Below are 24,991 nucleotides of genomic sequence, written 5' to 3'. Positions count from 1 at the left end.
GCTTATTGCATCTGACCAGCCGATGACGGGACTAATTGTATTGGTGTAATTTTGCAGTTGGCAGGTCTTCCCAAGCCAGTAGGGAGAGAGAGACAGGTACAACTAGATTAGAGTTTCAGACCTTTTGTTTTTTGGGTTTTTTTCCAAAAATCATACCCAGGCCCTTAAGCAGCTGACTTCTGTGTGCCCAACAGGTTTAGAAGAAGAGCCCAGGGTTCACGTTTAAACAGTGCTTGCATTCAGGGAAACACAGTTCCTTTCTCTGCGTACCTTTCAATTATTTCTGAGGTCAAAGAAGGAGAATTAAAAATTAAGATGGGGATATACGTGATTTTTGAAGGTTATCCACGTCTGTGGGATGGAGTGGAGAAAGAAAAAGAGAACACACATGCAAGGGCCTAATAAAATTATAACTAATTCCTCATTTTCTCCACTAACTTGTTTTAGCCATTATAAAGCAATCAGATGTTTATAGCAGTAAAAGGTAATATAAGCCCTGAAAGCAATACAACAAATCTAAACCACTAAGCAGCACATTAGCAAGGATTAACATTGGCATTGCTCTCACGTGCCTCCTGCGGAGCAGAGGGGCCAGACCTGCCCGAGGTGTGCAGCGCTGGGCAGGGGCACGTATGCCCTACGACAGCGTACAGCATTCCCGCAGGGAATACTAACCACTGCCCATTCCCCTAACGCGTGCACCCTCGCGCACCCATCTACACATGCACAAAACAATGTTTCTGTTGGTGCTTGCTTTTAGCTGAAAGCCTTTGCCGCTTCACAGTGCTTTGGCTGTTCTTAGGAGGTCGCTATGCTTCAGGCCACTCTGAGTTTTCTCCTTTGTGCTGCAATTAGGAGGCTACCACCTCTCTTCCAGCAACGTGGGCCTTGCCTGCACTGGCCAGTTGCCCTCATTCCAGCCACAAATTTAGCTATGCCTTGTGCTGAGAAGTAGGTTGAGGTTTGCTCTTGTAAAGCCTGACAAGGGTTTGATGCAAAGAAGAGACCCACAAATTAAAAAAAACCTGCCAGACAAAGAATCAGCAACGCTTCCAGCCTGCCCACACCAGAAATCTCATTGCAGCAGTGATGTTTGTATCCCAGAAAAGGTTACATTCCCTATGCAGACTGCAGCCGGGGCAGAAGGCTGAATGCGGATGGTTACTGCTCCTGCGGAGCCAATTCAGCCAGCCCTCTGGCCCAGGACATGCCGGCCTCTGGCTACAGACCAGCTTTTCAGCAGCAGCACCCTGCTCCCAGTTACCTTCTGCAGGGCCTCCTGGCCTTACCCAGAAAGCACTCCCCTCCTCAGGCAGAGGTGGGGGACAGGGCCCTGGCCTCATGTCTATGTGCGTACTCCGTAGCACCCACGCCGTAAGACCAGCCTTCTTCAGAACACGAAGCAAGCAAACTGATCTCCATGCGGAAGCTCAGTCATCCGACAGTCCTCTCCTCTCCCTCTGTGCCCACCTCGCACATTAAAACCACTGAGGAAAATTAGTTATCGGCACTAGTCTACATGACATTTTAGCTGCAGATCAAGGAAATCCTGGATCTTACCAAACATTGTCCAAAAGATGTAAAATTGTGTATATAGATATAAACATATGTCTATATAAATAAAACTCCATATAATGATGACAATGTTTTTCCCTTCCTCTTCCTCTCTTCCCACCCCCTTTCCCTTCACTCAATTTCTCAGACAATAAGTGGGAAACAACATTTTTTTTTTCCCAGCCAAAAATTAATCCCTGCTCAAAGCTTCCAGAAAGGGTCAAGTCTAAAGGAAGCATCTGGTAAATCTGCTTTTGTATTGCAGTGGGAGCCATAGCCCTCACGTCCCCTTCCCTTTGCACCACTCAGTGCAGCAAGCGCTGGTGCCACAGTGGGAAGGGTTTGCTCTGCTGCACACGTATGCACGGAGACACGCTCTGCGTGACTGCAGGCAGCCCCGAGCTGGAAGTGGCTAGGTGTGCTGCACACACAGACAGAGCAGGTGCCGCTCGCCCCAGTAGGTTTTCCAGTTGCTTTTTTTTATCCCCCTGACTACAGATGGACTCTTCAGCTATTCAGTTGCGTGGTTTACTTGTGAGTTATCTGATTAACGTGTGTGCTTGCAGGGTCAAAGCCACAGCATTGGATCCTATCATATAACATACTAAACTGACCAAAAAAAAAAAAAAAAAAAAAAAGCTTCTCTCAGCATCTCCAAATGCCCATCCAGGGACGGGCAATGAATGAAAGGAGACTGAGCCTGATCCTCAAGCACACCCACAAATGACTCCAGTCTTGCAGTTCAGTCTATGCATGTGCCCAAAGGCAGTCAAACACTTCATAGAATAAGGTGAGGTATTGCCATGGCTTTAAAAGAACCAGGAAAGCTGTCAGGGGGAAAAAAAAAAAAAAAAAAAAGATTTATTTTCCTCTTCACACATACAGAAAACCTTTAAAGCTTTAGAAAATGTATGCTCTGCCTCTTACATTTTTTTACTGTACATACAAAGTTCATAGCAAAAGCAAATGGTAAAAAAGGCACTTCTGGTCACAGTGAGCAACAGCACCTCCAAAAACATGATCTATATTGGGAGTGCAGTGGGAGAAGCATCATCTTCCTTAACGTATTCCATAACTGGGCCATAAGCGTAAGCAGCTGCTGTAGCTGGCAGCTCCTGAGCCAGCCCAAGCTCTTCTTCTGGCAAAGAGTGTGGGAGAGGAAAGGCCAGCAACTCACTAACCTTGCAACATAGTTCAAGGGGGAAGTAACTCAAGATTCAAATTCCTAGCAGCAATACCACCCCGCAGAGCTTACAGCCCTATATATTATATGAACAGGTTTGCTCAAAAATCAGACCGAATCAAAAAGAGATTATGCTGCAAAAAACACAGTTCTGTCTGTGTGAAAGCTGAATGTGTATGTGTCTTGATATATAGTGGAAAAAGCATTTTTTGCAAAAATCTTCTTACATTCATTATCTACTTATTTCTCATCTGTTCTTCAGCAAATACCTTTTGCTATCAAGAAATTATATGCAAGTCTTTCTGCACATAACATGGAAATTGCCATGGCTGTCACTTCATAAAATTGTATAATCTAGAGAATAAATGTTTCATAAATATCTGCTTTATCTTGTAGAGGTAGTAGGTCTAGTCCTCTGGTTTGGTAAGGATATTTCACAAGTCTGCTTTTACTAAGCAGTGAAATGCTACTCTAAGTAATCCCCTGTTGTAGCTGTAAGTTTAGACTGTGAAATTAGAAAGAGAGGTAGGACCGGCTGTTCCCGTCTTCCAGCACCATCTTCTGACAGAAGGGTCTTGCTGGACCTTATGTAGTTTGACATTAAGACAGTCAATTTTGAAACTGTTGAGCTTTGACTTCCTCACCCCAGAACAAAACAAAACCCACCACCACCAAAACCCCACCCAAACCCCAGTAGCATGAATGCATATATGACCCACAGTTTTTGAGGGTAGAAGGAGAACACGCAACCACAGAGGAAGTTTAAAGCCACTTCCCTTCTGTCACAAACTTTAATTCAGAAGCAGCTGGGAAATTATTACAAGTGAGTTCAATTTGTTGGTGAGCCATGGTTCCATCAATGTAAGAGGCTACGTTTTCCTTATATTTTAAGGGCTTCATTAAAATCAATGAAAAGATACTTTGATAAAGGTGCCCATCAGATCTGTCCATAACAGATCATTACACATGTGGCACTTCAAAGATCGAGGCCAAGACCTGGCCCAGCAAATGAGGGCCTAAGCACTTCTACTTGTTCAAGAGCAAAATATAATTGTATTATATGCCCAGTTAGATTTTATGTATTTTTGAAGAAATGCATTTGAACTCTGTACTCTTTATTATTTTTACTGACATTCTCCACATCTTCCTGTTACATTAACAGGAAAATAATAAGAACCCAAGCAGCTGGAAAAAACCTACTCTTCAATTTCTTCCATCATTTGTCCGAAAATAAGGGTGTTTTCTTTACAGCTCAAAATTAGTATGTATCAAGGTTTTAATTGTATGTCTGCTTCTGTTGTTTAAACACCATTTCATGCCAACTATAATAAAAATCACAAAACCCTATATCCAACCTTACTTCACTACTGAAATGCAAAAGTTACTCAAGATACAGATTCAAGAGAGCACTGGCCCTGGTTCTGTGTTGGGTAGTTGTGTGATAGATGTGTTGCTATTCTCCTGTGCCCACATGAGACGCTGTGTAAGAACAACCTGCACGAACAGCTTTGTGCTAAAATGGAATATCCTTGGTTCATCCTTGTACAGACCCATTCTGGTTACTGAATTTTGGTACCATCAGCCATAGGTTCCCTCCTTACTTCCCGGTGCTTTTATATAATGTGCATTATGCTACCTGTTTTAAAAGACCCATGACAGCTGCAAGATGTAATTCAAGTTGTCGTCTTGGGAGCTACAGGCCTTATCGAGAAAATGCATAAGCCAAAAGCAAAGTCCTTCGGCAGCCTGCCAGACCCAGCTTCGGAGTCCTCTGCACCATGAGGACGGAAATGTCAAATGAACTGTGTCAGCTCAAGCCCGGCTTTGGAGGAGGCCAAGCTGAGCTTCAATGAGTAGAAGCACCATTTCCATTTTTGGGTGGGCCTGAGAAAACATCTTTGCCCATTCATCTCCCTGCTGAACGTAGCCTACAAAGAACGAAAGCCTAGGTGGCCCCGCATGAGAACCAGTGGTCAACTTGGCAAATAACTGGCTTTTGCAAGTCTGTTTGAGCTTTCTGTAACTCATTAGCAATCAGATGGCACGCAGATTAAAAAAAGGTGACAAGGCTATTAAAAACCAGAACTATTTCCCTATGAACACATTTGCTGTGGCTTTTGAAAAGTGCATATTTATCAATGAAAAAATGTTTTAAAGAAGTTTTTGCAGTTCAAAAGATGACACCTCCCACTGTGGGTTTGCTCGGAGCATTACTGAGGCATGCCAATCAGTTCAAGACTCAGCAAATATAGCCTATTATACAGTCCCTTGCATGTTTACGGTAGCGTGTGAAGCATTATTAATAGCTTACACCACTGTCTTTCCTTCATCAGTGGGAGGTAGGTCGGGCTAGTGAAGGATAATTGGTAATCTATTTTATGTATTTATGAAATACTCTTTGGTATGCTTTGCTATAACATTCAGTTCGTGTTTGCTATTCGTTAAATGTATTGTTTGAAGTGCTACCACCAGCTTTTCATTCTTTTTCTGAGCAGCGATGCCATGACAACCCCCACGTGACCGGCTACAAACATACCACAAGTCTCCAGGGCTTTGCTTTAGGAAAGGCTCACACTGGTATTACTTTTTTTTTTTTTTTTAAAAGCCCGGATTCAGTGATGCTTTATTATGTGCAAGATGCATCAAGCCTACCAGCCAATTTTACCATGTGGGAACAAATATCGTCAGCTAAAATGGGACAAAGCAAAGTATGAAGAACACAAGAAAAGGGTAGGTACAACTGTTCGAGAAGGAGCAGAGGCCTTCATGAAAGAACAAGGCTACCCAAAAAGGCTACAGCATCTCTCTACTCATTCTTAATACTGTTATGAAAGCTACTGAACAGCAATAAGGTACAAAAGACATGTTGTAAGAATATCCAGCAAATACAGGTATAGCTTTTGTGTCCATTTAGAGTTATCATAATGATGTTCACCAAATTTAGAAGTGAAAAAGATTTGGTCAGTCATCTGCTCCAAATCAGTAATACTGCAGTACTGCTCCCTGTTGAAAATCCGTAAGTAGTGAATACCATCAGCGATGATTCAACTGTATTGCTAGCTTAGGAAGATTGTATCACAATATAATTAGCTTTAATATGAAGAAATAGTTCTTCTTTATTTCCAGACTGGGTCTGTTTCATTAACTGTATAAAAATATCTTCCTTCCTTCCTTCCATTGTTCCCATAATTTAACTTGCAGGTGGAAAAAAATTAAAGATGAGGTAGAGAATTGAATTTGACATAGTTTTCTAACCAAATTGACAGTATTGAAATAAATAAATAAATTTCCTTCTGTGCGAATTAACCTCAAGAGGCTTACTGTTGTATACAAGCATGCCTATTTAAACAGTGGCTCTTTTAAAGCAGAGAACTGATATTAGTGTAGCTGAAATACTCTCGGCATCCACTATGCATACAGAACTCTCCTTTGTTCAGCGTACAGAGCACTTCATATATGCGCTAAGGCATTCAGAGGCCAAGAATAGAGGTTAGATATCATCATGATATATAGCGAAGAAATATATTTACAGAGAACAAAACATTTCCCACGACTTAACTGCTCTTGGATTAAATGTGAGTGTTAATTTCTGAGTGCAAGCAAAAAGGAAGAATAACAATCGTGTTGGGAAAAGGATGGCTTAGAAGGTACAGAATTTTGTTTCTTATTAAAGGGTTCACACCTGGCTCAAGTAGTGACTAGCAAGGTCTCCAACAGCCAAAGAGCAGCCTTTTCAAGCGCCCCGGTGTTGTCGTGCTGGTGCACTCCTAAATTCCCACAGTAGTTGCCCGGAATTTTCACCATGCCTTCTGCTGGCATGAATTCAGGCTCGCTGCGGCGAACAGCAGCTACCAGAGCAGCGGTACCTGCGCGCTGGGGTAACTGAAGGCAGCAGGGCAATTCGGCAGCTTGTCCTGAATGGCACAGGCTTTTGCTCTGCCAAGAGAGACAGGGATCGCTTTGAGAAAATGTAGGCACCCCTGCTTGGTGATTGAAGGCTTTGCATTGAAGGAGCTCACAGAAAAACAAAAAAAAAAGGAAAAACCACCATAAAACAGAGTGAGAGAGAACGGGGGGAAATAGGGAGCAAGGAAGAAAAAAGCTAACACACAAAAACCCCCAAAAAGATACACTTCTTGGAGATGACCACTAAAAAGACAGCAATGGTTAGGGATAAGTTATAATTTTCTGCAAGATGCAAAGGTACCAGTGTGTTTTTATGTACACAAGAGCAAATACTTCCAGTCTGAATAGTTTATTTATTTTCTCAATGGAAGGAAGGAACATGCGAAAAAAACTAGAGTTACATCTCCTCTCTGCACAATTCTGCATAGAATTTAATATTAAATGGCTCCAAAACCACCATGGCCACATGTGGAAAGTGCCACAACAGAGATTAGGGTGGGCTTAAAAGATACCAGGTTTTACCTTTTATAGTTGCGCATGTAATGACAGAAGACAAATTAATCATTCATAACACTTTCTGGAAAATGAATTCCACAGAAGAAATGTTTTTTTTCTAAACCCACATTTTGTTGTTCGAGTTTGAAAAAGTTGCAGATCTATAAATTAAAATCAGAGTTTGCATAAATACCACATTTTATTCTTCACACCAGTGATTTCTACTGACTGATACAACAACAACCTTCTTTTACAAATTGCATGTCTTCTTAAAGTTATTTTTTAAATAATTTAATAGCATGATAATTTAAAGCATCTGAAGAAGCAGAGGAGACAGCAGGCACAGAAGCCAAAACCACCAAAACCCTCAGAGATTTACAAAATTTAGTTCTGCTATCCAGTAAAAATCAACTACTTAACATGATGGGATCTAGAAAGGATTAAGATGAGCGTGCTCATCTCCCCCTGAAATCAGCTGGAATTGAGACCAGTCAGCCCCTTTGGGGTTCCCACCTCCTCAGAGGTGACTGCCACAAAAAAGCACCTGAATGTTTTCACAAGACGCCGAGCAGTTCAAGTGAATTTCAGACAAAGCTAGAAACTGCTAAACATTGTCCCAGTCAATGCTGTAAATTATTTGCCCTGTTATAAAGGCGAGGAACCTAATCAGGTAGTATGTATGACAGGTCTGCCTGGTCCTCAGCTCATCACAAAGCTGCTACAGAAAGAGATGTGGAAAAGTTCTGCTGCACTCAGGCAGTGCTTTAGTCATGTCCTGCTGTGAGCGGTTTGCGTTGGTGCTGTGCCTGCTGCTCTTACTTGGCAGCCTCTTTGTTTTAATTAGCAAGTATTTCTCTCTTCTTTCTGTATCACTGAAAAATGGTTCCAAATAGCCTTAGCCTGCCTGAGATGGAACAGTTCAGGTATGAGGTATGACAGAGGGACAATGTTTATCGCATGTATTTCATGACAAAAATCACAGAATCACAGAATGGTTTGAGTTGGAAAGGACCTTAAAGATATCCAGTTCCAACCCCCCTGCCAGGGGCAGGGACACCCTCCACTAGACCAGGTTGCCCAAAGCCCCATCCAACCTGGCCTTGAACACTTCCAGGGAGGGGGCATCCACAGCTTCTCTGGGCAACCTGTTCCAGTGCCTCACCACTCTCACCAGTGAAGAATTTCTTTCTAATATCTAATCTAAATCGACCCTCTTTCAGTTTAAAGCCATTACCCTTCGTCCTATCACAATATGCCCATGTAAACAGTCCCTCTCCAGCTTTCCTGTAGGCCCTTTATGTACTGCTATAGGAAGGCTACAATTAGATCTCCCCAGAGCCTTCTCTTCTCCAGGCTGAACAACCCCAACTCTCTCAGCCTGTCCTCATAGGAGAGGTGCTCCAGCCCTCTGATTATCTTGATGGCCCTCCTCTGGACTCACTCCAACAGCTCAGCGTCCTAGTACTGGAGACCTCAGAGATGAACACAGTACTCCAAGTGGCTCTACGAGAGCAGAGTAGAGGGGCAGGATCACCTTCCTCGACCTGCTGGCCATGCTTCTTTTGATGCAGCCCAGGACATGGTTGGCTTGCTGGGTTGCAAGCACACATTGCTGGCTCATGTTGAGCTTCTCATCAATCAATACCCCCAAGTCCTTCTCCTCGGGGCTGCTCTCAATCCATTCCTCGCCCAGCCTATAGTCGTGCTTGGTACTGCACCGACCCACATGCAGGACCTTGCACTTGGCCTTGTTGAACTTCATGCGGTTCGCACGGGCCCACCTCTCCAGCCTGTCAAGGTCCCTCTGGATGGCACCCCTTCCCTCCAGCGTGTCGACCACACCACACAGCTTGGTGTCGTCAGCAAACTTGCTGAGGGTGCACTCGATCCCACTGTCCATGTCACTGACAAAGATGTTAAACAGTGCCCGTCCCAATACCAAGCCCTGAGGAACGCCACTCGTCACTGATCTCCACTTGGACATCGAGCTGTTGACCACAACTCTTTGAGTGCGGCTGTCCAGCCAATTCCTTATCCACCAAGTGGTCCATCTGTCAAATCCATGTCAAGTCATGGTATCGTTGTTTTAACTGATCCAGTCTCACTCCCTGCAGGACCCCAGTCTGAGAGAGAGTGGTCTCCCCTCTAAATCCTATCTCACTCTAGTCCCCGTTACCAGTTTTTCTTCCACGTGATGTATTCAGTCCAAGACAGCTCACAGGTTATTCTTCCTCATATGTTGCATGGCTATTTAGGTCAGGATGGAGATAAATATTATTGTGCCACTCAACTACCAACTCCATTAGAATAATGAGATCCACAATTTGCTTTTGATGATCATTCTGAAGTGCTAATAAGAAGAGGCCTGGGAATACTTTCAACATAAGTCCTTTTCCAGTATTGCTTACCTCTTTCTGGCAGCATCCTAAATATACATCCCTTTGGAAGACCTGACACAGCTTGGGAGTACCTAGGGCTTTCTCACACTAGCCTTTTTATTTCTGCTGGATGCCTAATAAAAACTGCCTGCCTTCTCTTAGACAGTCTTTCCTGTATCATAACATCAACACCACTGTAACAGACTGTATGTATTTTTACATTTCTCCAACATAAAGAGCACTTTGCATCTCCAGCAGGCTTTAGAACAACAGCCTTTAACATTTTCATTTCCCACTACTCTTCTTCTGGGCAAGTCTGGCTTTGCTGATATAATGAATCATACGTTTAATAGTGTTACTGCTGGCTAACAAAACAGAACATGAGAATTAAAAGATTTCCCGTAATGATATGTAAGGGTATTTCCAAAAAAATGGATAAACATTTAATTTCTGTTGCAGATCCAGGCAGCAAAACCATCAGTGGACACAAGTGCCCCTGCAATATACAGCCACCTTCATCGGAAGTTAGGGAAGCTGAAGGTATAGTATTGGCTATTTCACTGAGCACTAGCATGCATACTTTCACGTCTCCTCTCAAAGAAAACAAAGAGACTACCAGATGGTCACAATTTCAGGGCCTTTATTTTTTCCTCCATGCACTGATTGTTGCAACAGGACTATCAGGATCCATGAATAGCCCACTCCCAGCAGCATTAAATAACTTATCTTTATGTTTATTGATGAAATCAGAGTGCTTCAGATTAAAAAAGTGCTAAAGTGTTCAAATAGCCTCCTACAAGGTACTTCTGCACAACCATGAAAAAAACATTGCAAATAACAAGAATAGCACAATCAAGATAGACACAGAGCAATGAACTGAATAATAGGATGTTAACATATTCAAAGCACAAGAAATAACAATGGGTAGCCTTGACTGGCAGTTATCCTTCAAAATCTTACTGCTCCCAAGAGACAAATTTTTATTAAAAGATGAGAGTGGAAAATAAATTGTTACCTAATTAACTCTGCTTACTAAAAGGAAACAACAACAATTAAAAAAACCCAAATGTGAGCACAGTAGAAAATACGTGCAGCTAAACCCTGTCAAAGACTTAATTTCCAACACAGTGCCCCTTAGGCAATGGGAGCGTAGCCCATGTAAGGACTTCAGAATTAATTTCCTTAAAATTGTTTATCATCTCACTGTGTGACACAATAATCCCCAGGCACCTTAAAATCATTTCACTAGCAAAACAATTCATTTCTCCTCCATGCATAAAATCATATGCTATATTAGGATGTGAATTCAATTGCTGTTGTTAATTTTTTCCTATTACTGTAAAAATAACACTGCTAAAGTTCCTTTGAAAATGAAACATTGCATAACCCCCCCACACAGAGGTTAACAAAAAACCCCCCACCAACAGGAACCCACTATTCCTAGGCATGTTCCCTTGAACTACACATCCTGATACCTGGGAGTGAGATTGTGGTCCCAGTCTCTCATTCTCCTCGTTTCCAAACTGCTGCAGAAAGAAAGAAAAAACCGCACAAAACTCTAATGTTGTAATCTTCTAGTCAGTAGTTCTTTACAATCATTCTCCTCAGGGTTATTCAGAGCCTGATGGGATTACTTAATGCACCCATTTTAGGTACTTTATACTACAGTGTGACCAGCATCTGACCCACTTTGGTTATAAACCCCAGCAACAAGGCAGATGCACTACATTCCGAGCAGTAACTTGCTACTCTAACATTAGCCACCCAAAACTTTCAGAGCTGGATAAGCAGCTTGTATTTGTTTTATACAGGACATGTAATATCTTTGGAGTGCCTAGAATCAAATATGGAAAGAAAAAAAAAGGGGGGGGAAAGGAGAAGCATGAATTAGTATGCTCAAAACAAGACTATTACTTCAGTGATTCTGTTCTGAGAGGTTTTTGAGAATGAGATGTTGAAGTCCACCTATGAAACGCTTTCCCTGCTTTCCTCCATCTAGCCTCTCTCTGGTTGCCTCCAACTCAGCCCTCCGGAGAAGGCATTCTTGGGTCTCCAATAACCTTGAAAATAAGTTTTTCTCTTCATCTCTCCCCCATTCCTTCCCAATCCCCACAAACACACTTTAGCATGGATTGGTGTTCTTTGAAAAAACAATATGGTAGCATTTATTACAAATCAGACAATGCCCCAGGATATCCAAAGGGACTCTCCCTTCTCCACTGGACGCCTTTTGACATCCCACTTTTGACACAGTTAACTTCAGAGATTGAGATTATTAATATCTTCCATTTTAAAATCAAATTTCAAGAGGCTTAAAATCATGCTAACGATGAACAGAACTAGCTTATACTGCCTCATACATCTCTTTCCATTTGTACGTTACACCCAGTTGTTGCTTCTCTTCTTACACTAGCCTGCAACCCCTCCAGGACAAAAATGGCCTGCAACTGGACCTAATCCAAATCTCACTGCAGTCAATGGAAAAATTACCATTTGATCCAAAGCCCAACAACAACAACAGAAAGACTAACATTGGCTTCAGAGGAGCCTGGATGAGTCCCATCATGTGTTTGTACAGTGTCCATCACAACAATCCTAGATTTTGATGAGAAATCTATGAAGGTTGCTAGCGACACAAAAGATAATGATGATCCTGGAAAATAAATTGACAAATATTTATAGAAATTCTGCTCACACTGATGAAATGCATTTGCTAATCACACAGGCTGCTGCTGTGGTTGCAGGAAAGTGTTTCAGGGTCAAACCCCCAGCATTGCCAAGGGTCTTCTCTCACTGCATCACCATGAAAATGGTGAAACAAAGGCTTCTCTCAACACTAGCACAGAGCTTTACCTGATCAGTGTCTGTCACATTCTGTGTAGAGAAGGGGACAACAGTTGTGAACACCCTGTTAGGTATCCATGATATATCACTGCTGCTTGCTCTGGCCTTGTAAAAACAAAAGCATTTCTTTATCCCTTGTGTACGCAAAGTTGGAGGAAGACCGACTTTCCGTCATCGAAAGAGACAACCGTTTGCTGCTGGAGAAGATGTCCTGCATCATGAGAACAAAAGGACAAATCGACAACAAAAATGACTATAAGGCCAAAAGGTAACATCAGCAGCACTATTTCTATGTAGTTATCAAGTTACCTTCCCAATGACAAACATAGCTAAGGATAAACTGCTCTGTGAGGACACGTATTTTAAAAGGCAGCCTAAGGTATAATCAACACTTCAGAAAGCCATTTGCTTGCCCTGTCACATGAAATCCAATGCTGGGTCATTTTCCTCCTACCCTCTGTTGAGGAGAAGATGGCTTTAAATTAGTTTTTCAGTTTAATAACTGAGGGGATGAAAAAAAAAAGAGAGGGAGAACATTGCCCTACTTTAAGGAAATAAATGAAGCAAACCTATTATGTCTCAGCAAAGCTGTTGTTCCTGCTAAGTGAGTCATTGCTGCTGACTTTGCCAGTTGTTCCTACAGACACCACCGGAAAAAGGGAGATCCAAAGCTTAGAGATGAAATAAAACTAGAGGAAAAAATAGAATTAAAATGAAAGAGAAAATTGGAGCAGGAAGCAGGCAGAAGTGAAAATATAATTCACTGCTCAAAGGAGACCAAGCAAAATATGCCTTGAGGATTTATCACTAGAGAGAATCACCTTACATATTTTTAATTCAAGAGGAAATTCACAGCCCAAATAGGGCACAACAAACCAGTCAACACCAGGGACAGGCTTTTGAAGTGAAGAGAATGGTTTGTATAACTCAGGTGGCAGTTGTTACCTCCTGTGATTCATTTACAGACAGACTACTTCATGGCAGACTGACTGCTTATCAGGCCCTAAAGTGTCTCCAGACAACAAAATGCAGCTCAGGTGCAAGTGACCCAGGTAGAATTCACTACACATCACTGTCACGAATGTCCTGACATTTGCACAGTTCCTTGGGAAGACAGAAATTATCCAAAACAGCGTTGATTGTGTCCACATCATGCAAATCCACTTCATAGCACTTACGGCTTGTCACTAGTGAATAATACCCAGATCAGTGCAGGCATCAACAGGCATCAGTTAACTCCACTGCAGACCGTATGATTCCACAAGATATGGAAGGAGCAGAGCATCCTCCCACTTTTCATTCTCTCTCTCCCTTCCTGAGTCAAGTGACAAACTCTTGTTGTTTTCTTTGGATCAGCTCTGGTTTTCATCAAACCTCTCCATTAGCTAATTAAACTTGAGACAGCAGCAGCAAACTAACCCAACAAAAACAAACAAACCTAGATAGTTTTTCTGCCACTTTCTGCAAAGCGATGAATTCCAGGGCTGATGCAAGGGGTGGAGAAGACCACACAGCTGGGAGCAGTGGAGAGATGAGCAGGGAAAGGAAAAGAGCAAGTCCTTCCTTTTTTGGTGGTGGGAGACTGCTACGAGATCAGCCCAGCTGCCGGGGAAATTACAGTCTAAGAAATGACAGAAAGTTTCCAAGGCATTTGAGGCAGTACGCTTATGTCTGTTATCTTCATGCCACCCAACTCGGTTCATCAGTTTTGTACACAAAATAAACATATAAACCAAAGTAACTGAAATTGATTGTTAAGCATCTCAGACATCAGCCATGCCCTCACCTACAGTACTGCGCTACAGCAATTCCAAGACTGGAGCGTTAGCATTAATCCAAGATAAAACTAGCATTTTGTAAAATGTACCAAAACCTCCATATAGGCAGGGCTGCATTTGGAAGATACTGAACAAAGACAATCCTCTTAAGAAGGACAAAAGGATTGGTTTGCAAGGGCTGGTTAATGCAGATCAAGGAGGAGCAAGTCCCTGTAGGAGAGGTATGAAACCTTAGGCTAATTTCCCCTGACACAAGACTGACAGATATTTCACATTCTGGGTTCCCAGGCATGGGAACAGGAACAAGCATGAAGAAGTTCCATTCTGCTTATATGGTTTTCTTCTCTAGTTTAAATGGAGAAAAACGAAAGCAGGAGCTGCGGAGAGTGAACCAGGAGAATCGCACCATTCTGGATAGAATTACAAAGTCCCAGCCTCAGTATCAAGTTCAGCGATGGCATGAGGATTGGCAACGAGCTGAAAAATACATGGCCAACGTTGCAAGATATCCTCGTGGGCGGTGTAAATCACAGAGCCGAAAGGTAGCCCTGAGCTTCTGTTCTTTCCTTCCCAGTTATTTCTAGATTGGAACTGCCCATAGAGTGCATTTCGCTGTGCTTTTGTGCCAGGGATTAACTGCACATGGCAGCCAGCCGCACAATTAACAGCCTTTCATTTATACAGCCACTCTGATCAAATGAATCCCAGAGCGCTTTTCAGACTTTATTAGGTGATTTGTAAGTGCTATAGTTTCTACAATCAGACTGTCCACCATGGAGAGATGGCGCTCTGAGAAATAAATTTAAAAATAATTATTAAAAAAAAGAAGCCATGGCTTACCAGTTCCCCGAGAGAAACGGCCAAGCACTGCAGCAACATTTAAGGTGACCAAGTGGGCATATGCATTGAGGGCTCCAAAACCTACACTGGCCATTCTGTGCAAAGTAACCAGCTTCTTATTTTCGTTAGTAACAGAGGTAAAGAAAACAACAACAAAACAGCTATATCAGGTATTAGCAATCTTTCCCAGAGAAAGAAGAAGAAGAAACCTTTCCACATCTAAACTCCCTGGCTTTAAGCCCACTAACTCACAAACTCCCAACTTTCCTCCCAAGCCAGAGGAAGCTGCAGCACTGCCCACCAGGCAGGGAGTTGGCATCAGCTCTGCCTTTACCCATCCTCCCTATCACCTTGGACTGCTGGCCCTCCGTGGTCATGTGTCTGGATTTGGGAGCTATGTCCTCTGTCATGCGAGTCTGATTCAATATATACGGGTGCGGCTCAGCCCCTATATTCACTACCTTACCCATTACCTCTGGCCTGAGGCCACTGAAATAAATCTTTTTCAAGTCTGTAGTTTCTGAACATACGTAACAAGATTTTCAAAGGTGTAGCTCATCCAAATGTGTCCGAGTCTTTGGAAGACAGTAAGTAGTATTTCTTTTATTGCAGGACTATCCTTTTGCCAAATCTTTGGCCCCAGTTCTAATTTCAGAGAATTTGCTCAGGAGAGGCAAAGCACTCAAAAGAAAAAGCAATAAAAATTGTGGCATTGTAAACAAGAAACAGAACCTCTTGCCAACTTCTGTCCAGAAACCATTCTTGAATTCAGCTGTATCATTTCAAATAAAGACTTCCAAAACGAAGTCTGAGGCAGCAAGCAAGTATAGAAAGCTTCAACCCAAACAGCTAAGATTTGACAAAGAAATAAGCAACTAAAACAGAGGTTTCTACAATGGAAAATATTAGGCAGCTTTAATTACTGTGGAAGTATTGTTACAAACCAAAGAATTATATTCAAAATAGTAAGGTTGTAAAGCCAGGTGATCCATAATCAGAAAGTACCAAAATTACGTCTAAGATATTTTTCAGGTATTTATATGTTCACCAACTTTTGATTTTGGCAGATTTTTATAAATGCATAAACAAATTCTCATAGAGAACTAAATACATCCTGCAACCTTCCCCACATCAACAGTTAAGTCTGCGCTCCATAACTAATAGGTACTAGAACACCTGTAAGAAGTAGTCACTAGAAAACACCTTTTTCCAATCTCCAGAATCAAGGCAGTGACCGGTTCTTTATTTTACGTACATTTATATCGACTTCTCACTTTTCTGGCAGGAAGAGCAATTTAAAAAGAAAATATCTAAACAAGGCAGAAAAAGAGAAAAGTAACTGAAAGAAGGTGTGAAGCATAAGTTGAAGGAAAAAGAAAGAGAACATGTCCACCAGAGAAGGGGAAAGAACAACTAGAACAAGACAGAGTTCCAGAAATAGCATTATTCCAGTAGTCTCCTGTGAAAGCAATTTGGGAAGTAGCAAAGGGCTCTTACTCCCTCTTGGATAACTATGGCATTTGGAAATGTTGCTGTCCTCAGCCTTCTGCTTTGCCCTTATTCTGGAAGTTACTCTTTTCCTGGCATGGTGGACCAGCAGAACGGGGGCTGCGAGCCCATTTTGTGGTTGTGACCTTATGCCTCAGCATACTTTTGATTTCTGTAGTTTAAGTTAAAATACCACTGTCCCTATGCAGGTGATAACTTCCAGCATTGGAAAAGACTGGACTTATGAGGGTGGTAATCTTTTGAACTACACAGCTAAACTCAGCAAAAATTGTAAGCAGAACTCCAGAAGGAGCTGGGGTGCCTGAGAGGATCAGGTGGAAGGACTCATGTAGTTTAGGATCCTATGTGTTTAAGTATTCTGTAAAAGTGTAGATATTAAAGACACCATGTCTTCAGTAGAGTGAAAAAAGCATAAAGCAAAATGGCATAAAAGCCATTTCCCTTACAATTAGCAAGAAAACTCCTCTGAGTTTATAACAGCTAGCAAAGAAGGAGCCTAACTGGGAAAAGGACTGTAAGCGAGCAACTGTAGCATAACTAATTGATCTGATTAAGATTTGGGCTTTTTTTCCCACGGGACAATTCTCATCTCAGTATCCAAGGACTCCCCAGTGAGGACCCAGTTGGCCGACAGTAAATACTTCAGAGTGAGGGTTTGGAAACTCTTCAGAGGCTCCTCTGAAGCCTCTGAACCACTTGCTACAGAAAAGGGAGAGCCCTTGGTGGACCAACGCCCTCTCACCGCAGCGACACTTCCTTCTTTACTCATGATTTGATGCAATTTTTGTGTCAGTCACAGTAATTGCATTCACAGAGCAAAACTACTGAAAATACATAAAATTTGTTTCTAGCTTCCCTTTTAATGGGATTTAGCAGCTTGAAACAAGGAGAAACAGCACCACGTGACCCATCAGCACTCTGCATGTTATAATCTACTACTCTTCTACACCATCATTGATCTGCAGTTCAGCGGACAGACACTTCTGTTCTGAAACACATATTCTGTATTTCTTATTTTTAATTATGCTTCCTCAAAAGAAAATGTGTATTAAAATCACAAACTGATCTTAGCATAACCAAGCGAGGTAGCATCAGTTCTCTCAGAAGATATATCAATCGAAACCAAGCATCAAACTAGTACTGTTGTGGTTTAACCTGGCAGGCAGCTAAAACAACCACACAGCCGGTTGCTTGCCCCACCCCTCCACTGGAATGGGGGAGAGAATCAGAAAAAAAAAAAAAATAAAAAAGTGACTCTCATGAGTTGAAATAGAGACAGTTTAATTGAACAGAAAAGGGAGAGAAGAAGAAGAATAGAATATACAAAACAAGTGATGCTCAGCACAATTGCTCACCACCCACAGACTACTGATGCCCAGCTAATTCCCAAGCCGCGGTCCCACCCCAGGCCAGCTTCCCCCAAGTTATATACTGAGCATGACGTCGTATGGTATGGAATGTCCCTTTGGCCAGTTTGGGTCAGCTGTCCTAGCTGTGTCCCCTCCCAGCTTCTTGTGCACCCCCAGCTTTCTCATTGGCAGGGCAGTGAAAAGTCCTTGACTGCTTGGCAACAACTAAAACATGAGTGTGTTATCAACATTATTCTCATCCTAAATCCAGCTATACCAGCTACTAGGAAGAAAATTAACTCTATCCCAGCCAAAACCAAGATGTAGCTCTTGCTTTATCTGAAGTAGAATTTAATCTGTAATCATCTGGGAGGCTGCCAACTTTCCAAGCAGACACCCCAGCAATAACTATTTACTTCCTGACACTTGAAAATGCTAAGACATTTTCTCCTGTCTCGCTTGCAATATGGATCAGTGAGTAATGTTTGAAATGCTAACGATGCCAACTTACTTTCTGAAGCACAGAAACTCTAAAATATAAGACTATGTCTTTATAGTACTGATCTGAGAGTAGAAATAACAGCTACCATAACCACCAACGCTCCAGCGCTTCAGTGACTCTGCTGTAGAACTGCAAATTCCTGGCTTCAAAAGAGTCATAGGTTCCCAGGGCAAGATCTCCAAACCAACCACGCTAGAGAGAAAAGCTTCACCATACCTAAGTACCTGGGTCAAGAAGGAAAAAGGATTGTTGTTTGCCCAAAGCAATAGCGGGACTGGCCTGATGTGCTGTGGCAGTATGTCCTAGCGTGCATTGAGTATGCCCAGACTCACTGCAGAGGGGGTGACCTCCATGCAGGGGTGAGCCACAGGGCTCCATGGCTGGATATAGGTCATCTCAAGCCACCAGCCGTGATGGGAGAGTGCCAGGACAGATAAACGCATCCTTTGTCGTGCACCTGTTACAGCAATCACATTGGGCAACCACGCGTCAACTGTTCTCTCCAACAGTAGCTGATTTCTAAAAGAAGGGTTATGCACCCTTTAAACAAGAGCCAAAAAGACAGTAATTTAATGAACCAAAACTTCCCTCGCTATCAGAAGGAAGATGCCAGCTTGGCTTTAATAGCAGTTCTATTTTTTAATGAAAATGTCCTATGCCCTTATGGCTGAAGTCAAACACCCCTGAAGTCCCCCACTTCACGTGGTCCCAGGTTGGATCATCAGGGGCTCTGTAAGGGGCCAGCTATCCTTAACAAGTTATATCATTGAACCAAACAAAATTTTTGTTTCCTTTTCTTCTTTAAAAGCTTCAGATTGGGGTGATAATAACCTAAAAGGTTTGACCGAATCCACTTGCCTTATAATTAAGTAAAAATGTTACTGTCTTCAAATCCCTGGCTCCAAAGTTAAAACACTTTGCTACTGAAACACTGAGACGATTGCAAGCTAAATACTTGAAACAAAAGAGAACTAAAGTACCACTATAAAAAATAGTGTTAACAGTTAATCTGAGGGTCAAATTCTGCTTCCATTTTCACTATTGTAAATCCAGGCTAGCAGCCTTATCTTTACTGTAATTGCTGTGGATATAATCACCTTACATTAAGAAACCATGTCAAAAGAAAACTCATAGTGAAGCTTTAAAGATGGCTGGGCTGAGCTTAACTACCAGCTCACTGCCATGGAAAACAGGAGGTCACCCTCCCCCTTTTACTCTTCTCCTTGCACCCCTCTTCCATTCCCCTTGTCTTACACCAATGCTTGTGCTCTTCAAACCCAGAGCAAGGTCAGCTCCAGGATAAAAGTCACAAAGGAAAGGGGTTTTTTGTTGTTTTTTTTTTCTTTTTTTTTTTTTCCTTTTTTTAGAAAGGAGAATAGTTTTCCAGTGGGTAAATGAGTTGAACCAGTTTTTTCAAGATTAATTTAAGATTAAGGCCATAGCTGATGCAAGGAAGAAGTAAAGCCACATATTCCTTTGGTAAAGTGGAAAAATGGTTACTCACTATCTAGTAGTATTTAACACCAAAATAGCTCTCCGAAGGGTCAATAGAAACACGTGGAGCCCAGCAAAATGGTCACATTTCAATAATCCATGTTGGTCACCATGGCAAATTTATGAATATAAACACAATCAGGGTTTGTTCAAGTTAAGAATGACTAATCTGGTATTCACCACCACCTCCTTTTTAACTGGACAAACACCAAGTATAAATGTATTCATTTTATTATTTCTGTATATTTACCACAATAAAAGGAATATTACTTAAATATTGCTGATTTTTTTTAACATGGAGTTTTTGTGATTTCAGGAGAAAACTATTCACCTGGATTTCAAGGCCCTGAGTTTAAGCAAGAATAATGAGATAATGAGTTGAAACCATATTTCCTCTAGTTTAAATAAATAAATAAATAAATAAATCAGGCCTTCAAAAAATGTTGCACTTGTATTATTGCATTAAAGGTTGTGAAACTGAAATCTCAATTGTGAATATTTTTATTTCCTTTGTAGTCACAGAACATGCAGGGTTCATGTTTTCAAGTTTTCCTCTGCTCTTAGGAAGTTAAGAAACCTTCTTTGGAAGGGTTTTTACTTGATGCCCCAGCAGGAACTTGAATTAAAAAAAAAAGAGAGAGAGAGAGAGGGATAGCACTAAAGCTGTAATAAAACTGAGGATCTTTGTTCCTTCCCAACACTCATCTTTGACTTTCCTTGCTAACCTCACTGAAGTCAGCTTAATTGCTCTGTTTTAAATGTGTTTCTAAAATGAAAGGTAGGGTTTATCTAGAAGGCAAGTAGGATGTGTATTAACACACTTAACTTGTATGTGTTTAAAAACCAAATCAGCACAAAAGAAGTGCAAAGAAAGCAGCAGCGTCATGCAGCAACAACTAGAGGTCACCAGGACTGAGTACAGCACGGTGGTTTGTTTAAACCTGTGGTTTACACTGTTGATTTGTCCCTTCAGTATTAAAATGGTTTCACCCCTCCACACACCCTACTGTGAAGGACAGAAACACTACCTCCACCACAGATACGCCGAACTCTGGCATAAGGGCTACTGTCACGTTAGTCAGAGGGTCATGTTTGCACCTGACTCCAAACTCACCATTCATACATACTTCTTAAAGATCAATTTACATTTCAGGACAAGCCAGCTAGATCGCCAAGCAAAGCAGCTCAGGTATGAGAAGAATCTGAACCCTACTCTTAAATATAATATAAATTCAACTGTCTCCAGCCACTTCTGCAAATTCAAGCACATGTACGAAAGTCTGCACACAGATAACCACAGAGTTCGAGGTCCAGGTTGACAAGCCAGTGAGAGGTTGGGGCTCAAAATACCATGTGTGGATGTCACTTCCTTGCCAACATGAGGTCCAGTTATTCTTCTGCTTTTCTACAGACGAAAAGCCAGAGTCTGAACAAACATATGAACCACAATGTGTGGAAGCACTAGAGTTTGTTGGGTTACAGGAAGACACTGCATAATTTGTCATCCTGAAGCTGTTACAGCTCTCCAATTTACAAGCTAACTTCTACCGGGACTTTGCAAACAGTATCTATAAAACCATTCATGGGGTAAGATACAGGACATCAGGAGAAAGAATATCCCCAGGGTAGGAAAGAAGGAGCCTCCAGGAAGGAAGGTGGAGGTATGGTGGTTGCTGTGCTACTGTGTCAGAGGGGCAGGTAATGAAAAATCTCCATGCCTGCTGTTGTTCCAGCCCTCATGGATCGTTTGTAGCTGGAGCAGCCAAAGAAAAGTTAAATGAGGAAGGAAAGCTGGAATGGAACATCCTGGTCACCTCCACATCCGGCACCGTCCTCTGTTTCCTTATGAGCCAAATATAACCCAGATTTATTTCACTGTGGTATTTTCTTTTGAATCAGCAGATTCTTTATTTTTTAATTAAAGCAAATCTTGCCAAAGCTGTAAGGAAAAAATACAAGCTCAAGAACAAGGGTAATGATTACAATGTGTATGTAGAAGTGATAGCAATTCACCTGTCTGGAAAAAAAGAACAAAAGGAAGTAACATAACCAAAAGCATAGGGAGGCAATAATTTTCTTATATATTTATATAGATGGACATAATTTTCTCATAAATATATATTTAAATAATGCTGACATCTTTCTTCAGCCTACAGAAGCTTGCCATTTACATACATTGTTAAGGGAATAGAAAAAAACCCTTCTTCAGTAAAAACAGAGATGCAAATTGTGAAGTGAATCACAGATACATTTCTGCCGTGTTTTCTTGTAACATTTTTTGAGACCTTTAAGAATCTGAATAAAGGAATCCAGAAACAGATGAGAAAGATTTTTTGCTCTTTCTTACCTATTTCTTTGATGCCCACAACCCATAGAAAATTAATTTTACATTCTGCATCAACCAGTAAATTTTGAGTCTCATTTCAATTTTAAAACTCGTAGTTTTCTTCATGAATTAAATATGGCACCTAGTAATACAATCACTACAGTAAGGCTGGAATTTTAGTTCCAATAATACATTGATTAAACTCTGCCCTCAAGAGTTTCAGTTTTCAGTATGACAAAGGTTGCTTTGATTATCTCACATCTGCATTATCTATGTATTAGGGTTTAAGTACAGTGCCGTGATTTGGAAGGCATGTGGAATCGTGCCTGTCATGTATAATCTATACACATACGCACAAATTAAAGCCCATTGAGCTGGATTCCCTGGTGCTCCCTGGAGCTCAGCTGGCATAGCTGCACTGAAAATTGGTCCCATTACCAGGAGACAGACAATCACTTCTCGCCTCTGCCTTCCCCACCCCCTCCAGTTGTCCTTCATGGGGTCACTTGCTGCATCGTTTGTGTGCTGCCAGCGCTTTGTTGCGGGCACTGCGGCCTTTGAATTGCTCCCGCCACTTTGCTAACGCTGCCAGAAACAGCAGCATTTGCTGAACAGGGTATTATTGATAAGTGGTTTAATTTGGTCTCCCCATCTCTGCCAGGCTTCCATGCAACAGCAGCATGCAAAGCAAACTTGGCTGAGCTCTTTTAACAGTCTACATAGGACAAGCTTCATTTCACTTCTGGACTCCTTAGCTTGAAGCTTAGCACAAATTAAAATACATACTAACAGGTTACACTGCAAGGAAGTGCAGTCTTAACCAAGCATAGCTTGCATCTTCCTGAGGACAACACAACTTGGATTTTGGGCCAGCTGCTGAGGGCCTCTACACAGCAAATGGGGTGCGGCTGTAGAACACATAAACACCCGTGAAAACCCACCATGAAAGACAAGCAAAGAGGGTATAAACCATCAGGAAGTACTGGTTACCCACTACTCAGAGTTCCTGCAGCTTTTCTACTTTATGTCTTTTGCAGCGGTTCAATCTCCTTTTTGCTAAGCGTGTTCATACAGCTGTGAAAACAAGCTTCTTGCATGAAGTTCAGATTACTTCATCTTTGCTGATGTTTTAACCTGAGTTAGTTAGCTTTGGTTAACTGATTTGAGTTAAAGCTTAGACTTCTGAAGTGTTTGGCAGTACTGATACATCCTATGTCACACTTCTAGAACATACTAGCAGCCATCAGCTAAAGCATTGCAACATTGCAGCTACATCCCAAGCTAGGCAAAACGTGACCAATAGATTAAACAAGATAAGAAGATACACACGTTGGCAGACACACAATAAGAATACAGACCATCTGACTGGTTCAAATTCATTGTCAGTGCAGATACACATGGAGGCAGCTCTCTGTCTATCAGATGATGTTAGCACATCATCTGAAGTGAGCCTTACCTCAACTGTGAAAAATCAAAGCGGTATTTGCAAACCCTTGTCGGCATTAATTAAAAAAAGTATAAAACATAGATCACATTGTAATGCTATAGTCATGAAAACCTGTGAAAGTTTGCAAATCTTCAGATATGGATAAAAAAAAAAAAAGATTCATACCACTTTTGCTGGAAAACATCAGACAAAATTCCAGCAAATGGGTGCAAGTGCATAGAGCTAGTCCGGACTTGAATCAAGACTGATTTCAAGTACGTTAGAGATCCAATCTGAATGTTTTGCACAACTTGTTTCAGGCTTTGAGTTTGTGAGCTGAAGGCAAGAGCCCATTTCCTCTATGCTGAGTGCAACTAATAACAGCTGTAAAATGGTGCTGGCTGCCTGACAGGGCATAATACTTAAATCCTCTGACCTTTCTGAGAAAAGGACCAAGGCAGACATTGATGCACACTTGCACATTTTTTCCATCATATAACATATTATCCTGATGCAACTAATTATTACACTGTAAACACAATTTTATTTTGATGTTTATCATTTCTCAGAATGATAAACACCTGCTGCTGCTGAGTTTGTAAATCTATACACTTTTTAAAAATCTTTCTTGTAATTGGGTCTTCTTATAAGAATAATAATATTTTGCATGCTGTGTTACCCCCAATATCAAAGGTAGACAATAGTTTGACATATTTGGTCTGCGTGTTCTGTGCAGTGAACATTCTCACTACAAGATACATGGCCTACATGTCAAACCCACCTGGAATTTTTTTGAGAAAAAAAAATCTCAGATTTGGAAGTTTAAATTGGGTGCCCAAATAAAATACCCTGTTTTCAAAGGCACCCAGCATTTGCAGGAAAAAAGCAAACAAAAAAAAAAAATCAAACCTTCTTTTGTTGGCTGTCAAATCAAATTTGCATTAAGATGTTTGCCTCCATTTTAAAAATGTTGTTCATCTGACCACACTTGTAATGACAGACAGCTCAAGTCACTAAAATCAAAGGGTAGGCTAATTATATTAGGTTAAAGCATGTAAAGGACTTGACTTTACAGTATACTTCATATACAGAACTCCCCCTGCCTGTAGGATCAGGGCCTTACATGAAGATCCGAGACATTCCTAGTTCTTCCAGTTCTGGAAGAGCTAGGTTGCCATCTGGCACAGGTTTACAGCAGCTGCATGAAATGAACTCAGGCAAACATATTGGCACAAGTGTGATTAACAATTAGAGGGGGCAAGTGTTGCATATTAATTTATCTAAACAAAAGCTCCTGGGGAGTTCACATCTCTGAGTACATGTCATGTCCCACCTTTTCAGCTCTAGAATTTATTCTTCAACCTTAGTGGTCTGGAGAAGGCTTCATCCAAATCACTCCCTTCATCT

General features: G+C 41.5%; 2 protein-coding genes across 2 annotated transcripts in view; one reads left to right on the top strand and one right to left on the bottom strand.

Moving 5' to 3' along the window:
* The window catches only part of RASA3 (RAS p21 protein activator 3), a 187,886-nt gene that overhangs the window by 149,784 nt on the left and 13,111 nt on the right, over positions 1-24,991 (bottom strand). The window lies entirely within an intron of this gene.
* Positions 5,361-20,214, top strand: CFAP97D2 (CFAP97 domain containing 2). Its single transcript, XM_054820784.1, has 5 exons — positions 5,361-5,467; positions 9,976-10,056; positions 12,510-12,628; positions 14,488-14,680; positions 20,149-20,214. Exons 1-5 carry the CDS (start codon positions 5,366-5,368, stop codon positions 20,212-20,214), a joined length of 561 nt encoding a protein of 186 aa, XP_054676759.1. The 5' UTR covers positions 5,361-5,365.

This window comes from Grus americana, chromosome 1, assembly GCF_028858705.1.
Source record: "Grus americana isolate bGruAme1 chromosome 1, bGruAme1.mat, whole genome shotgun sequence".
Taxonomy (NCBI): Eukaryota; Metazoa; Chordata; class Aves; order Gruiformes; family Gruidae; genus Grus; species Grus americana.
Note: the sequence above shows the minus strand (reverse complement) of the source record. Positions and strands in the feature narration are given on the sequence as shown.